This window comes from Catharus ustulatus, chromosome 1 (genome assembly GCF_009819885.2).
Source record: "Catharus ustulatus isolate bCatUst1 chromosome 1, bCatUst1.pri.v2, whole genome shotgun sequence".
In the NCBI taxonomy this organism is placed as follows: Eukaryota; Metazoa; Chordata; class Aves; order Passeriformes; family Turdidae; genus Catharus; species Catharus ustulatus.
Genome location: NC_046221.1, coordinates 42,708,799 through 42,726,853, shown reverse-complemented (window position 1 = coordinate 42,726,853; position 18,055 = coordinate 42,708,799). Strand labels below are relative to the sequence as shown.

The 18,055-nt window shown below is 39.9% G+C and overlaps 1 protein-coding gene across 2 annotated transcripts in view; it reads left to right on the top strand.

Moving 5' to 3' along the window:
• The first annotated feature begins 4,566 nt into the window (after window positions 1–4,566).
• The window catches only part of GADL1 (glutamate decarboxylase like 1), an 82,852-nt gene continuing 69,363 nt past the window's right edge, over window positions 4,567–18,055 (top strand). Inside the window, exons 1-3 of one of the 2 annotated variants that reach the window (XM_033064870.1) lie at window positions 4,567–4,876; window positions 15,796–15,965; window positions 16,771–16,897. In XM_033064870.1, the coding sequence (XP_032920761.1) occupies window positions 4,582–4,876; window positions 15,796–15,965; window positions 16,771–16,897 (592 nt within the window). In that variant the 5' untranslated portion in view covers window positions 4,567–4,581. The other variant, XM_033064877.1, reaches the window with a different exon arrangement.

Below are 18,055 nucleotides of genomic sequence, written 5' to 3'. Positions count from 1 at the left end.
ACTTTTCTCACCTCTGATTTGCAAAATATCATCTCCAGAAAATGTCCTGCACTGCAGATGAAATTCAGTATTTGCAAATTTTTGCTAGTTTTGTTGTCTTTGCTGATGCCTTGAGAGTCCAAACCTTGACAGCTGATGTTTTGTTGCTTTGATGTTCTGAACAATGTGTTTTGCCAGCCATCTAATATCATATTGTTCCTTTGAAGGCATCTGATGCTGCAACTTGAGAACCTAACTACTTCTTCACTTTACTGTGTAGAATGATCAGTCTTCACCTTTGCTTGGCCTCCACTAGCTCAGCAACTCTATTCCTCTAGGCATCAAAAAGGCAATGAATGCCCTACAACTCCTTAATGCTTTTTCTTCCCTGTCTCGGTTACCTGCACCAGACTACTAGTGTTTGAGTTCCACAGGTGATGTTGACACCAGTGGAGGTAACCATGACACTTCAGTTATCAATGTTCAAGGATCTGGATCTGATTTTCACAAGCTCGGGAATCCTGCAGGTTTGTTTTTTTTCTCCACTTGTAGTTGTGAATTCTTTTTCATTCTAAAAATGGAGCCCACAGCTTCTTCCAGGGAAAAGACAGAGAAAGAGCTGAGACCCTAATTTATATACCTTCCAGGTTAGATTTGTAGAGTATACAGTAAGTTTAAAAGCTTCCATCTTTAAGATAATCTGAGGGCCCTGGCATTTTTCTAAACAATTTTTAAAAGTCAGGAGCAATCACATTAGAGTTTGCATACCACTATTAGGTATTACAAAATCTTCGAGCCTCTTTTGGATAAAATATAAGTTTTTTGTTTGAAAAGCACCCTTGTTCTGAATTTCGGAGTAGGGGATTTGAAAAACAATTTACATCTTATCTCCAAAATGAACTTTCCCCTCTTCAACACAATTCTTTCTTCCTTCAGTAAAGAATGAATTGTTATTCTAATCTTATACGTTAACTGCTTGTTTACAGCATTGGAGTTCTGCATAGTTTAGAGGAGGTTCCTGACTTGTTGAAAAGGTTTTGTGCTCAGATAATAAACTTCAGGCAGGGGACAGGTATCGAGATCAGAAAGGCCACTGAGACCTTTCAGCTTTGTAATATTTGCAAGTGTATGTTGTAACTTTGCCATATCAGCTTGGTAAGTGGCAGAGAGAAGATGCAAGTTCACATCCTGGCAAATGCAACAATTTAGGAAGAATGTTAGTTCATTAATATTTTAATGCAGTTCTCAATAGTTTATGTGCAACACAATTCAGTTGTGTGGTCCTGGCTGCTTTCAGAGAGGTAGGCATTACTCGGCATGTCAAACCTTTTAGTCTTCACTGCACACCACAGCTCATTATGGGGGATCATAGCTTCAGGTGAGGAAACCTAATTCATTTATGCACAAACTGGGCAAGAAATTCATAAATATTTAAAACTGATGTATATTTACCAGTGTAATATTGCATATTGAATTAGTTGTCTGGTTTGCCTGCCAGCATTTCAAACTCTGTGTTTAATTATCACGTTACCTTAGTCTGATGGCCAGTGTTTTTAATGGATTCATACTCCTGCCCTTTCCTTCAACTTCTCTTTAAGCTCTTTTGAGCTCATTTTTGACACAAATGAATTGAAATCTTGTCAGCTTGTGCACTGAAAAATGAAAATAGGTGACTGATGTTGATTGTCTTTTGGTATTTCATCTGCTGCTTGCCAAGGATGTCTTGTATACCGCAATCATTTAGAATCCTACACACTCAGGGTAGTAATTTTTTTTCAGACTGATTGCAGTCAGTTGACAAAGAATATCATCTTGAGCAGATGCTCACCAGTAGCCAACCCTACTTATAATTACTTAGCATAAGAAGAAAAAATTAAATAAGACACAGAGGACTATTTAGTCATATGGTGTGATCTTTTCTGTACCCTATGTCATTAAATTTCACACATGTACAAGCACTGAGAGGAGTAGCAGTAGCCTGCATTTGGCTAAAACCTGTCTTCCAGAAAAGTACCTTGTCCTGGTTGCAGGACACAAAGCCATTACAAATTTCTTGGTGCCTTTATTAGCTGCTCCAGTGATGTGTTGTCACCTTAAAAAGAAAAATGTTGTGCTACTTTTGAATTTGTCTGACTTTAGCTTCTACCATAGCTTCTCATTATGCCATTCTCCACTAGATTAAAGAGTCCTTCAGAATCCAGTATTTTTTTTCTGCATCGAGGTACTTATATGCTGTAATCAAGTCAATCTTTTTGATACGATAAACAGATTGTGCTCTTTACGTCTCACTTAGCAGCATTTTTCTTCAACTCTCAAATCACATTTTCAGCTCTTAATCTGCCCCCACTGCTATTTTTCTACTTTTTTTTTTTTTTCAAAACATGGCCAGGAATATAGTATGCAAGATTGGTATCATCAGTGATATATCCAGAGAGAAAACTACGTTCCCTATTTCCTACTCCCTCGAGGCAGGTTAATCCTTCCTTTTAGCAACATCACAGTCAGTGTTTAGGATGAGTTGGTGATGTGACTATAGCCTCTAAATCGTTTCCAGAGAGTGCCATCACCCTCTCAGCACACAACACCTACAATCCTACGAGCTTATTACAGGGATTTAGCTATAGTAGATGTATTTTGTTTGGCAAGGTCCGGTTTGCCACTCAGTTCTGACCACTTGGTTGCTTGGTACCTTTTCCATTTTTCTCCTTTTGTGGTGGGTCATTTTCAGAGAAACACACCCATTCAAAAAAGGTTCCTTTACTTTTTCTTGCTTTTTGTCATCAGTCGTTTAGGGAAGGCCTAGTCAATTTAGTGCTTTGAATGGTTGCTGCTTTAGTGGTATCATGGGGTACCACATTTTCTTTCAGACTCGAAATCTGAACCATCAGTGTGCACATAACCAAACAAGCAATCTCACTGAAGAATAAATTTAGAGAAGTTTGATTAGACCTGGTCTTCATAATAAAGACTGGAACTATTTCTATTAATTTCTTTGAAATATTTTTGAATTAAACGTTTCTCCCTTTATTATTTAGGGAGACAGTGTTGGCCTGTATTTTCTTCTAATTGCACTTGCTCATGGTTTGACTAACTGGTATAAGATTAACACGCCTTTGGAATTTCACAAATTATTATCTTTCTTAATTGCTAGCAGGTTGGAGTAGTTACTCATAATCCCCTTGAGATACATCTACTTGTTTCTTTTGTAGTATGGAAGTACCTACAGAACATGCTTACATTTTACATATCAGCACAAAACCACTTATGCACCACATTTACTGCATGGGCTAGTATCATCACTGGGTTTTATTTTGTTCCTAACACATTTTAAACGTCCTATTTAGCTTTCACAACCATGCATATTTTTTCTTCCCTATTAAATTATTGATTTCTGATATTGTAACTTGCTATTTATAGCAACTGTAATTTATATAATTTATATTCCATTTGCTTTCTGACTGCCACCTTTGAGGTTTTATGGTAAAGGTACTTCTCTCTGACATTGCAAAGTCACAGTCTTTTGGCCACTTAATAAAGGCTTTGTGAGAGCCCTTCTTTTGATATTCACACTAAATACGTTTTTCCTTGTCAGCCGTCCCTACTGTTTTTCTCAGAAATTTGGGGAAATTAGCTCTTTGAAGTAGCAGAAATGCATAGTTTTGATTGGAGCTGTCTTTCATTTACCTATGATGAATACAACCAGACCACAATTGCTTGTTCCCAGGCAACTACAAACTCTTAATTTAATCCCTTTTATCTATCAAAATGAGGTTAAAATACTTATCTCTTGCAGTGTAGGGTATCTATAGGGCTATAAAATCACCTTCTTCAATTGAACAAGTCATTAGTGTCTTGGTAGGATCTGCTGTTAAGCTACAAAAGGGTTACACTTGTTTCCCTGCAAGTAAGAAAAATTAGGATACTACTGTGAATAGATGTTTAATTCAAACCTGAATATTTCACTACTTCCAAACATCTGTCAAATTTTAATCAAGATTGAATTTTAAGGGAGGGGACATAACATTTTGGGGGCATTGGTAGTTAATTTTTGGACACTTCTAGACCTTCCTGCCACAGCAGCACTCAAGAACAAAGCTTGTTTACCTTTTTCTTTTACAAGGTAGTAATTAGGAGGAAATTTATTTTAAGAGTTAGCAATTAGGAGGAAATCAAGGGATGAGGATTAAGAAGGCCTATGTTGTGCTGAATAGGGCAGGTGTCCTGGAATGAACTGGAACAGGGATGTCAGCCACAACTCATCTAGAGCCCTTAAAACTTGTTCTGCTCAGTTTGGAGAAGTAGAATGAGAGGGAACCTCTCAGCAGTCTATAGCTATATGGGGGGAAGCAGAGGGGCAGGTACTGATCTCTTCTCTCTGCTGACCAGTGACAGAACCCGAGGGAATGGTCTGAAGATGTTTCAGGGGAGGTTTGGGTTGGATATTAGAAAAGGTTCCTCACCCAGAGGTTGGTTGGGCACTGGAACAGGCTCTCCGGGGAAGTGGTCACAGCACAAACCCGACAGAGTGCAACGAGTGTTTGGACAGTGCTCTCAGGCTCATGGCGTGGCTCTTGGGGATGTCCTGTGCAGCTGCAAGAGCTGATGATCCTTGTGGCTCCCTTCCAGCTCGGGCTCTTCCGTGCCTCAGTGGAAGTTGCCCGGGCGGGGCTGCTGGCAGCGGGCTGGGCGAGCCCCGCTCAGGGCTGCCTGCCGGCAGGGGAGCCTCGCAGCCCCAGCAGGGCTTGCGGCACCGGCTCCGGCTTTAGGGGCAGAGAAACCAAGCCGCCAGCACAGACTGTGACTGCCACAGCCCCTGGGTCTGGCGCCGAAGGCAGCCAAGGCTGCAGCCGTGCCGTGCCCATCGCCCTGCCCCGCGGGAGGGGCGGCGGTGCCCCGGGTATTTATAGCGGGCCCGGCGGTTCCCCAGGGTATTTATAGCGGGCCTGGCGGTGCCGAGGGTATTTATACGGGCCTGGCAGCTGCGGCAGCGGCCAGGGCACAGCGGGAGCTTCGCCGAGATGCAGGGTAACGCTGGGGCACGGCCGCCCTGTCCCTCTGTGTCCCCTTGTGTCCCCCTGCGGGCGGGGGGCTCGGGACGGGCTGGGAACAGCGAGCTGCTCGCTCTCCGCGGCTTCTAGCACTGCCCTCGCCCTGAGGGGGCTCCTGCAGCCTCCCCGTGGCGAGCACCCCCGGGCTGGGCGAGCAGAGGGGCCTCGGGGCGAGAGGAAAGGGGCAGGGCCGGTTCGAAGTGCGGGTGTGGGGCTGCCTGCCGGGGATGTACCTGTAACCTCCTTCTGTACAGCGCAGCAGTAGCGTAGCCATTAATGAAAAGTGAACGTTGACCATATGTTTGTGGAAGTTGGGGCTGTGGATGAACTACGGCTAATACAATAATGATACTGCCAGAGAAGCTTAGAAAATGCAGAGATTAAATTTGCAAAATTAAGAAACAAGGAAGTTCTTGGGACTGTGAATGGAAGCTGATTGCTAAGTCAGAAAATAGTAAAAGTGTTTGCAGATGGCTCTCCTCCTTTCCTACAAGATCAATATTCTTGATAACAATTTCTTCACTTATCTTAAATTGTGTCTTTCTCATGAAAACCATCAAAACAGACTTGAGACCTAATAAGTTTCTTTTATATTTTACCCTAAACGTGGATGAAACAGTGAAAAAACTTTTATTCCCAGGTTGAGAAGGCTCCTCTTACATTCATGGGGGATCCAAATTAGCACTATATTGGTTAAAAAATCTCTGAACAAAATTATATTTTTGAAAGAAAACTGCAGAAACTTAATATTTTAAAAACAGTGGATAGCTTTTGCTTTATTTAATGTAAATTGAATGAGCATTGTAAAGTTACATGACAGTTCTGGGGTGTAGTAAATATGTTCTGGTGCCTGTAGTATTTTCAGGCTGTACTGTAAGGACAGCTGTACTATATGAGTAACAGGGGCAGGCAGTACTGTACGAGTGAGAGCAGCTCCCAAAGTCGTTTGCTTCAGATGCAGCTTGTATTTATATCCTCTACCAAAACAACACCAAAGGTAACACTGCCTGCAGTCACTAAGACTGAGATCCTGGTGGTTTAGCTGAGTAATAGTGTTCTTGCTTAAGTATCGCCTGTTATATTCTGCCAAAAGTCCTAATTTCCTCTATCATTTCCTTCCAAATCTATTCGCTTGTGCTGGTAAGACAGAATGTGTTTAATGGTAATGTAGTCTCCATCCTTGTTGCTGCAGGTTTTCCAGTCTCTCTACCTTATTCATGAGTAGCATCTGTTATTTCTTTGCATTTTCCCTCTCACGAGGAATTCTTTGCTCTCACAGACCTCTGTTTCCATTGTCTTTGGTGATTTGCTGTGTTTTCTGCCAGGTTCTATCTGGTGAATGAGCTTCTTTTAAGTGGGATGGTAAATGAAGTTAGGCTACATTGTGGCCTTCTCTATAAGCTCAAGATATTATAAAAATTTTGCTCTACAACTTTGCTGCCTGCTGAAGTAATTTTTTTCCATATATGAATGTGAGTCCATTGTTAAAACTAGACCTTCTGGGCCGATCAGTGCAGTTCTCCTTCCAGTACTGATATTATTTGCTCTTATCTTTTAAAGTCCTATTGGAAAGCATCTGGGAGAGAGACTGAAGGCACCTACCTGTTGCAGCACTAGCATTGTGTTTGCTTTGCACAGCTGGAGCAGCTGGCAAAGTGGAGTGGAGACTTGAATGTGCAGAGAGCTAACACTTGCAGTAGCTGCTGTGGTGAGCATAGTGGGAGCAATCTGAGGGGTGATAGTCTGGGTGCTTTTCCTCTTTTTTTTCTTTTCTAAACCCCCTCAATGTATCTGAAAGTGACCACTTGAATTTCATCTTGCTGATTGCTAGTTGAGCCTAATTTCTTTCAGACATCACCACTGTCTACAAGGGAAGCCTTAATGACTATGCAGGGATGAGTAAGAGGATGGTTTTTTTGGCTATGCTTCTATTCACACAGAAGACAGCAAAATCCCATCAATGAGAGGGGGCCAAGTTGTAAACTCCTACTCCTAGCTGCAGAAAGGGATCTTCACTGCATATATACTTCAGTCATTTGGCATCAGAGTAATTTTCCAAGGTTGATTTGGCATAGAGAAAGCTTGGCAAATTCTGTATTTGAAACAAAAAAAATAGGTGAGCTGTTTTTTTGTGGGGCATAAATCTAAGCGTGTTAAGCAGAGTTTCAAGCAGGTTTCTAGCTCATCCACAGAGTCAGAGCTGGCAGCCACAAGAGGAAGGGAGCAGCCAGCATTTAAGCAATATGCTGCTTTTTAACTTCTGAATTGCTGGTGGCTCAGTATGTATTTGGTATGAATGGGGTGTTATGTGGTTTTATGCCACCAGACTGGGGAGATGAGCTGGCAAACATTTCATGTAAGGTGTTGCCATGTTGCCATCTCAAACAGCTGTAATGTGAGGCGTGGTAATGCACCCTGGAAGTTAGGGAGTTTAAGGCTCTGGTAATGTGACACTCAGGTTAGTATTTTGGTCAGAGAGGGGGATAGGATCTCTCCTATGTCTTAAAATCTGATTTTATAAAAGAGGTACTCAGATCTTTTCTAATATCACTTCATCAGAGGAAGGGAGACATCATTTTGCAAGAAACGAAGCTTACCTCAAATAAAGCCATTCTGTGTGAGTGCATTCATGGTGCTTTAAAATTAATAAGAATTTTCTTGGCAGTTAATGAACATTTAGTGAAGAAGCTTAATTTGACATTTGAGAAGTTCAATAAACAATTTTTCTTTCCTGATTAAGGCATCTTTTAAACTGTCACTTATGCAACCAAAAATTGTCACTTTTTAATGCATTATGAGATCTTGTTGCATACTGATTCAGCTATTATTGCCTATTAAACAGTTTCGATTTTGTGTGCCTTAATTTCTCAGCTCTTGACTATTTTAAGCTGCCTGCTTCTTTAAAGATCATTTATATTTGCATAAGCATTTATTACGTATTCAAGACAGAAAAAAATGGACAAACTGAAGTACATATCGTTGCATTTCTGACTTCCCTCCACTGTGGTCCTGTTTGAGATAGTTTTGAGATAGCTCATCCCGAATGTTTACAAAAACTACGTGTTCAAGCTTTGCAAAAATCAGAAGTTAAATTTTTTATGGCCTTTTTTGCTTTGTCTTGTGTCACAAGCTGCAGAGATTGTAGGAGGTAGTGTTTGGAAAAGCATTGGTAAGTCCAGCAGGATATGGCTAAATTTCCCCCTTTTGTTCTCCCATGTGTGCACACATGTAATCTTATTTTAGCATTTCTGAGCTTTATACATGTTTATACATGTGCAATGAGGGAATATAAATTGAAAAGATAAATTGTTGTTGCTTTGTAGAGTGTTGGTAGTGGTTGTTTCTGTTGATAATTATTGTCAGGCCTCATCTGAGGGTTATAAAAGGTGTCTTTGACCTGTTTCAAAAGCATGCATGTATGTCCATCTCTGTTACCATTTCTTGAGTATATGTGATCTTTATTTTTTTTTAATGAAAAAGTTGTCAGGTGTCAGAATTTAAATAGAATTGTCTTTAAAATTAAAATCCCCTGGACCAGAAGCTTTTCAGTACCATAAACGTTGTGAAAAAGGTGGTTCTTAGTGACCATGGTCTTTTGTCAGCAAGGTAGCAATGACTCTACAAAGTAGTAGGTTAAATCTAGATAATTTGGAAAAGCTTGTGTCTCTAAAGCTTAGCTATCTCTGCCCTTTGTCACATCTCATCTTATGTATGCTGAAAAGCCTTGTAAATATGATCGTATCCATTGGCAAATGTCACGGTTTCCACAAGAAAGGTTGTCTTTAAGTGGCTTGGCATCCCTCTGCTGGTTGCACTGCAAGACAGCTTGCAGGGTCTCATTGAGCTGCTTAAACTAATTTTTCGCAAGCAGCCCTACTTCATTGTTCAGGGATTATTGAGCCCTCTTTGGGGCCAATATATCATGTTAAAAAGCTCTGGCACCAGCCTGAAGGGGAAAGTGCAAGTGATAAATGCTGTATGTACCTGGTATTTGGTTGCAGCGTTAATGCTGGGGTCAAATGACTGATTTAAGTTTTGGCGTGGTCCAAACAAACAAACCCCAAACAAAATAAGGTGTCAATTTTCTACCTTCAATGGAGGAAAAATTGAAGGCTTGGGTGCAGTCAGACTACAGGCAGTGTGGTGTCTCTGTCTGGGTCCCTTTCAGCTTGCCATTGCTGAGCCCTAGCGTGCACAATAGGATCAGATCTGTTTCCACCAGGCACCATTCAGACTGATGTCCTAGAAAAGAACTGCTAGTGTCTTCTTCTGGTACGTGCCAGTGCCATGCAGCAGCCTGGCCTCTTGCAGCTCAGGAGTGTTTTCCCAAAACCAGGTAGTAAACCCACTCTAGGCACAACTTGAAATGGTGTGTCCAGAGCCCCTGCTGGGTCCCTCATCTGTGTGACTGATCTCTGCTGATGTGACCAGCAGCAGTGTAAGAGCCAGGGCAAGGCAACTTGCTCCATTTTGAAAGTGCATGGAATTACTTTAAACTATTTTTATGTTGAAGTGGTAGGCTAATAAATTATGAATATCTATGTAGGAACTAGTTCAGAGAACCTAGTAGTCTGGAAAGTTACATCCTGATCAGCTATGCACTAGCTTCCCCATGTTAGTAAATAAGGGCGTATCTCAGAGTTATGTTGTGGACATGAGTTATTGAGCAGCAATTGGAAATCCTTTGTAGGAAGCAGAAAATATGGAAGTGTTTACAATATGAAAAAATGAGAGGGAAAACACTTGTTTTGACTATAACTTGAATGTGCAGGTAAAACTTCCTAAAATGAAATTTCGACTTTTCATCTATTTCTCTATTTTAACCTGCATTGAATCCCATAAAACTCAGTTTTAGTAAATTACTGCCTTCTTAGTTGATTTCTGAAAGACTAGAGCTGAAAATTGGTTTTATATTAAAAATATAGTTCTTGCATGAAATTGCAGGCTGTCAGGAACCCTTTTAAAACAAGTTGCAGAACTTCCATTTGGAAAAAACCCAACTATTTGTGTTCTCATTTAATCTGTTTTTTCTCCACTGGGAACTAGAAAAATCTCAGGGATTCTGTATGCTCTATGCAGGTCACACCTCTATTCACCATTTCTGTTTGAACTCAGCTTCCTGAAGTCAACTTGGCTACCCCATGTACAGTGCTTTGAATGACTTGAATGTTGCAGATTCAGCCACTTTCCCACTGAAAAAGGAATGTTCATTACATGGTCATCATCAATACACAACTTTTAATTAAAATGAAGAGTTTTGTTTCTCAGATACTTCCTACACTGTTAACAGGTGTTAAGAGTTAGAACATGTGAGAAAGAATCCCACTGGGGTCAGGGAGTTGGGATTTCCATGTCATAGTTGGCATTTACCATTTCTTTGTTTTGCATCAAGGTGAATTCTGATTCTCCACAGCCTTTCTTCCCAACTGGAAATGTTACAGCATGAGTCGTTCTTGCACTTACTTGGTTAGGGCATTACAGAGTTGTTATGAAAAAAAAAAAAAAGTCTGAATCTTATCTTGTAAATTTTGCCTGTTTTTATCTGCTTTTGTTTTTTGTTTTTTTGTTTTTTTTTTTTTTAGCAAGTCCTGCTGTCTCAGCATGACGTGAGCATTGGGCTAGGAAGAGAGCCCCCTCAGAACTCAGGAAATACCTCTGAAAGCCTCTCTCCTAGCATGGTCTTTGCATTTCCTGTCAGATATTCATCACTGGATCTCCTCTCCTCATTTCATTCTCCCAACCCTTCCTTTAGGAAAGAGAAATTCAGGTGTGGGATGGAGAATAGGACCCATTTGTTGTGCTGTTACTGTTCAGTGCTAGCAGTGTGCTGAATGAGTCTATTCAGGAGTGTTGGAGCCCAGAGACAAGCACTTTTGTTTTCCTTGGGTCCTTCTCTACAAAGGTCACATTTGCCCTTTCACAGTCAGAGGATTCCTGTGTGGGGGGTGGCTGTTGCTGACCTTCTGAGGGGCAGCACCCAACTTGTTCTCTATCCACAAGTCTGGTCCATAAATCTGCAAAACAAGAATATGTAATATAGGGGGGATTGCATAAGCCCTACCATACACATGCCTATTTCTGTTTTTTCATGTGGATAGTTTTTCCAGGACAACAAGTAATTTTATATACTGGATTTTAGGAAAACTGCATCTCCTTTACTTGGCGACAGGCCTGGGAAATCAGTTTATGAAGAAATAATTTATTTTTGCCTTAAAACTGGAGTGGCTTTACTTTATTCATACCTACAGAAGGCAGTGATTAAAGAAACAGAAGGATCTTCAAAGATTATTTATACCAAGGGACTCAAATAGCTGCATAGTGTGGGACAAGTATGTGTTTTAATGCTTTGATACATGATATGGCACCACAGCAATTCATTAAATGTAGTGGTGTGGAGTCTTGATGCTGAAGGCACTTGTTTTGTTTTGCTGGATGCACTAAATGAAGACCCATGACTAGATCATACAAAATGAGAAATTTATTTTTTTTTCTGATTAATGCTGGCAATTACTACTGCATTTGTTACAAAGCAGAAGCAGGCCTTTGGCCAAAGCCAGCTTTTTGCATTTCCTTGAATAGTCAGTGGTGTTAATACAGTATCAACTGAACAGGATTTGGCTCTGGCATTCAAGCACAAGCTACCCTTTCACAAGAACCCCCTTCTGTTTTCTCATTTGCCTTGCAAGCAGTAAATCTTGCTGGTTGTTTCATGCTACTCTCCCAAATATTGTTAGAATGGGCCAAGTATGATGCTTCACTTTCTTTTTGTAGTGCAAAGATTTAGCAGTCAAATATGGAAACACAGATGAAACTTTTAAAATATATGGTAGTACTTACATAAAGATATAGAAACATCTGAAAAAATGTTCATTTTTTTCTGTACATTATTCCAACTCAAATTAATTTATGTTTTCTGCTGGGAAAATAATATTGATCATAAAAATGAAATGATGGTTGGAAATAGGCTTCTGTAATAGAATATTTCTTTCAGGATGAAATATGAGAATTATGTACTTGATTTTGCTGCTGCTGAAGCCAGTGGCTGAATGCCCAATTGCCTTCAACTAGAGCAGAATTGAGTCTTCTCTTTTGCAGAAGGATATTTTAAACAGTCAGTAATTCTTAATCTCTGTGTTAAAGCACTTCCATTTGCTCAATTTTTATTTCTGTTTCAAGCCTGGAGCCATTTGGATGAAATTGTATTTGATGTATTTTCTGGAAGTCTATTTTCTGAGTCTGCTTCAGAGTGTGTTTCTGTATTCTCAAAAAGGAAAGAACACATTTATTACAGTCACATCTCTGGATGGATTCCCTCTCATATTCGAAAACAAAAGAGGTGTATATGACAAGATGCTGTTTCTATGAAGTGGGCTCTCCTGCTTCAAATAAAAGGATGTTCCTTTAGTGAAATCAGGTGTGTTTGAGACAGATATATAAAAGGCCCAAATTTTTTGTAAAATAATGTTGTGAGCATTTGATGAATGATTTTTTGTTTTTTTTAAATAAGAGACAGCATGTATCATCAGCATACTGTATTTCTTAGCTTGGATGTTGAGAATGTGTTAAAGGTATCTATTTAACTGTGGCATAGAAAGTGAACCTGGAATCTTTTTGGAGGTTCACCTCTAAAGCATAATAAATTGGTCATTGGCTTCTTTTAAAAAATGTGATGAAAAAAAAAATGTTACAGAATTTCAGAGGTTTATCATCTACTGAGTTTTCCTCTTCAGTGCTTTACTGCAACCAAGTGGAAACACATTGATTTTTGATAGAGAAGAATTTGGTCATCTCATAGGAAATCCAGAAGTCAGACAATTAAAAGTACAAGATTAAGTATAATCAGTTGCAGAAAGATCACAAGGGATCAGATGAGTGTATATATCCAATAGTGGTTTCCAAGACTGAAGACTACCTCAGAAAAAAGCATGTGCTTGGGGCTTGATTTAGCACCTAATTGTGAAATAATTGTTTCTCCTAATTTCAATGGTCTTATGGTATATTCCAGGGAAGAATTTGCAGTAAATTCAGATTGAAATTATAAGTGATAACCAAAAAGTTAATGAGTAACAATAATTGCAAGGAATATTATTCCATGAAATCAAATATGGGCGAAGTTGTACACTCTGCTAGATCTTTACACAGTAAAATGTTTTTGAAATGAAGTCTGTCCTCCATCTCTTCCTTTCAACCTCTCTGCTTTGCCTTTCTTTCATAGACTGTGCTCAAGTTCTATAAAAGATGTGAGTCCCTGGGGGAGCCCATCACCTGTTTTTCCAGAGCATATCTTCTTCAGGATCCATAAAGCATCCTAGGCAGACTTAAAACTGTGTGTAGAGGTGAACAGACCTGCGTCAAACAGGAAGCTGTTAGACCTATGATTCAGTTCCCTAAAGACCTACTAGAAAAACTAATGCAAAGTTCTGCTTTTGCAGGATTCTTGTAAAAGCATCATTGTTATGTCATGGAAATACTGGTATCTTGTCTCTGTGCAAAAGTGACAGGAACAGGGCTAAGGGAGTTACCAATAGAAACTCTTTTCACAACTCTGCTTCTAGCAAACACCTGAGAGTCTGAAGAACAAAAACCTCAAAACTAATGCATCAAACAACAACAACAGTAAAAATACCACAAACAAACAAACAAAAAAAAGAGTTAAAGAGTTAGTGAGTACTCTTGCTGCACCATCTCTTCTGCTTGTAACCAAAGGAGTATCAATATCTGTGCCCTGCAATAGATATTAATATCCCTTGTAGTTTTTTAAAGATCCTGTCCTCTTTTTTGTAGAAACAAAACACCTTTGGCATACATAGAGATCATAAACTCTCCAGGTGATATTAAGGCTGAAATTCTTTTTTGTGTTGAATTCTGAATAGTATATGCATCAAATAACTAAGTCTCAACACAAAATTAGTCTCTGTTCTCTCTACCCAAAGCTCTGATGCCTTCCATTTCCTGGTAATACCCAGGGTTTTAAATCTTGTAAAGTTGACCTACTAGCTTGTGTTTCCAGAGATAAACATCTAAGACTTTTCCAAAGCTGCTGTTTCTTACAATGCCTCTGCTGTGGTGTGCTGGAAAACATGATGAGAATTGACATTTTTGATGTCTGTGATTTTCCCTCTTTGCCTGTTGAAGATTTAATACTGTTTGCCTGCTTGTTCTCTGTCTGTCCAGTGAGAACATTAATGCCTTTCCTACAACAGTGGGCTGAAGGCTACTCTGCTCAGAAGAATTTTGTATTGTGCCCATTTGGATTAAAAATAGAAGTAATTTCAGAAATATGTGTGTGGGGGGGAAGAAGGTGTGCGAGTCATTTTTGTTGGCAGCATTATGAGAAGTGTGAGGTCTCATCTCATGTTAGAATTTTATCTTGTCATCTCTCTCCTGATAAATCAAAATGAACTGAATTTTCTGAGTCACCAGAAAATAAAAGCTCATGGGATTAGCAGGGCTTCTTTCAATCTATGGACCTTGAAGTGATGCACACTTCTAAGCAGCACCGTTGTTCTTCTATGTCCTCCTGTGCATGAGGAGCTGTAATTATGATAAACATGATGAATGTGTCAGACTGCAGTGCCTGGCAGTCCTCTGGAAATTCAGTTGTTTAGACCTGTGAAAGAGCCACCTGTCTTCTCTACTTTGTAAGTGGAGCAAAAAGTAAAGCAATAAGATAAAGCGGTTTTGGGCATAGAACTTTCTCCATCCACGCCAGCCTTGCACCATCCTCGCTGTAAATGAGACAGCCCATGGTGGCAATGCTGCCCAGCCTTACAGATCTTAGCTGCTGCAAAGCGGGATCGGTGAACAGATACTGCCTGTAACCCAGATCACTGGCTGCAGTAGTTACCGCTTCTTCTTTCAGCACGATACTGTTTCCAATATCTATTCCCTTGGTATCTCCAAGTGTCTCAATTTCATCTTCATCCTCATGCTGATGAACACCAGAGTCCAGATCTCACCATATGAAATCAATACATGAAAGAGATACGTAGTTGCCAGTGTCTTACAAACATCTTGGATGAGCTCTCAGGGGTAACGTAAATGAGGAAATAAAAATGTGTTCATACAACACATCAGGAGAGTGTCTAGTGGGTAAGGGCGAGGGAGGGGAAAGAGATCATCACTGGAGAAAGGAATAAACAAGATAATCTGCCCAGTGGATTAACGTAATTCAGGACTGAGGGCACTTAATAGCATAAGGGCAGGAAGAAGAACAGGTATGTGACATCAAAAGGTTTTATTTTCATGGAATGTGGGTCAGTGAGCACTCTGCAAAGAAGCAGAAGACTGAGCAAGAGGACTGGCTGGGGGGAAGGAGCAGCATAAAATTACAGCACACAAAGCTGAAAGTTATTTCATGAAAAAGTGGGAGCATAGAGATGGCTTGTGGAGGGAAACATTTTCAGCTAAGAAAAATGTCCATTATCTTTCACAGTATTTCTATTTATACAGCTGTAACATTTTCTATGCCAGGACTGTATTTTCATCTGTATTTGGAAGGTCCCTTGCATTCTTTTGTATGTTAGAGAAAGCAGTAGATACAATGCAAGTAGGCTATTACTGCCTACAGGATAACAGTATATGTTTGAAGTAATGTGGGTTTTTTTGTCTGTAAATATTCTTCTATCAAAATCTGGAATTTTTGTACAGGTAAAAAGTCATTATGAGGTTTTTTTTTAAGTTGACTGAGTCTCCAGCAGTGAAAGAATATTGTTTTAGTTTATTATTTATTTATCCTTGCTTTAATGATGAGTTATTTCTCTTACAGTTGGTGTTTGCAAGCAGGAGATGCTGCAGAAGAAGAATGCTGTTTTGGTGGATGGGGTCATCCTAAATGGTCCAATAATGGACTCAAAAGTAGGAGAGAAGTTTGTGGAAGAGGCCTGTAAGATTATAATGGAAGAAGTTGTCCAGAAAGCAGATGATGTAACAGAAAAGGTAAAGCCATAGAGTGTTGTTGAGACTTGGTAGTGAAGATCATGAACAATAAATCAATTTCTTATAAGCTGTATTTTATTGCTCTCTAAGTAGCCTCAAAATTGCTTCTAGTCTGTGCTTGGCTCCAAAATAAAATACAGCCTTACAAATGAATGAAGAATGTATTATAAAACCTTCCAATAACATAATTAGCATACATATCTGCCAGAAAATTATGGTGATTTTGTTAATCTCAGAATACAAAGGTAATTTTCTTTGAGATAACAAATGGCTGTAGTGTTTTTCATGTTTGGAGTGGGGTTGAGTTATTTGTTTGCTCCTCAGGGGCACTGGGTTTGGAGAAGGAGGGAAGTGGGTGTGGTACCACTGTGGGAGGACAGCATTATAACATTGCTGTGGGTTCTGCAGAACCTGCTTAAGAGGCTATATGGGAAGAGGTCCTGCAAATAAACCATGCTTGCCTTTGGGCACGCACTACTTGCTCCCATCCGTTGGCAGAACAGCATGTGAAAATACTGTCATTACAAATCCTTACCTAAGGACAGGATTTGAGCTGCAGGCCTCTTTCTTTTCTGCCTTTCAGCATTTTGCACTCTGATGTTTATGGTTGAGTGTTGCCTGAGACATGATAAAAACAACATCCCATGAGGCCAGTTTACTGGATCTATTTTCTGGTGGCACACTGCCCTGTCGTGGGAAGTTTTGTGAAAGGGTGCTGAATGGGGTGATTACTTTGTACCTCTATAACCTCTTGCTCCTGGCTAGGCTGTTCACTGATGCTGTCTACCCTGCTCCCCATCTCTAGGTCTGTGAATGGCAGGCCCCTGAAAAGCTTAAGCAGATTCTTGACCTGGAAATGAGGGACACTGGAGAATGTCATCAGAAGATCCTGCAGCTCTGTCGTGATGTTATAAAATACAGCGTCAAAACCAGTAGGAATGGAATTTTAAGCACAGTTGCTCTGACTTAAATGGGATAATGTTTACAAAGCTCTGTCACCTTTCAGGGAACTGGGAGGCTGAATGCTTGTTTCTCTGCTGCCTATACAAGCATGCAAACAGCTGCTTTACTGGATCCTGGTCACCATAGGTTTCATTAAAATATGTAATAATGGCAAACTAATAAAAAAGTAGTTAACATAATGCCATTTTCATTAATAGTAGAGTCTGTAATTTTGAAGTCTTGGGAAAGTCACCTAGACAAATGATATAACAGTCTAGCAAAATAGGCAGGAGAAGGACCTTTTTGTGTGATTTCCTGCTGTCTGAGTGATGAGATTTGGAGTCACCATCATTGCCCTCATATGTTCTTAGTGATGATTACCCTCCATTTGGTATTGTTCCATTTGAGCTATAGTCTTGTAGGGTGTTAATTTGCTGATAGGCAGTAATTCCTGTTCCAGACACCATGAGAAGAGAGCCTGCAGTTTTTCAGAGACAGTATGCCACAGCTCTGCAGGATTGGCTCTCTACAGCTAACCTTTCTGCAGCATGTGCAGGGTAATTCAATCTTGGTGAAAAGGGATGGACAACACCTGTTCAGGAAAGAGCTCTGTGAATCGGTAGCTCAGGATTTCAGGTGTTGAGTGGCTTAGGCTGTATTTTGGTAAGTAAGAAAGACATTTGATATAGTTGTGCATTTCTGTTCACTGTTGCTGCAGAGTAAAACTGTAAAATAATTTTGAGATAGAACTTACGCTTTTGAAAACCACAGAAGAGTAGTGATACTGATCTGCAGGGGGAGTATACTAATAATATGCAGCTATAATTACAGAGCTAGTGGAAGATGTTCTGTTTATCTTACTTTTGCAAATTGCCTTTAGATTATAATTTGTTACACTATGTCACCTTAGCAAAGATGGAGTATATAAAAATATGCTGTGCATATTTTTCAAATCAAAAGTCTTTGATTTGAGCCTAGACATTTATTGAAGCCCCAGTTATAATATAAATGGAGCCATACTGTTTACCTGGTTTTGCATGTAAAAATGCTGTGCTATGGATTAAAACTTGGGTGGTGACCCACTGTTGAACTGAGTTGTTTTTTATAGGCAGCAATAGTATAGAATTTTGTCAAAATTAGTTATATCT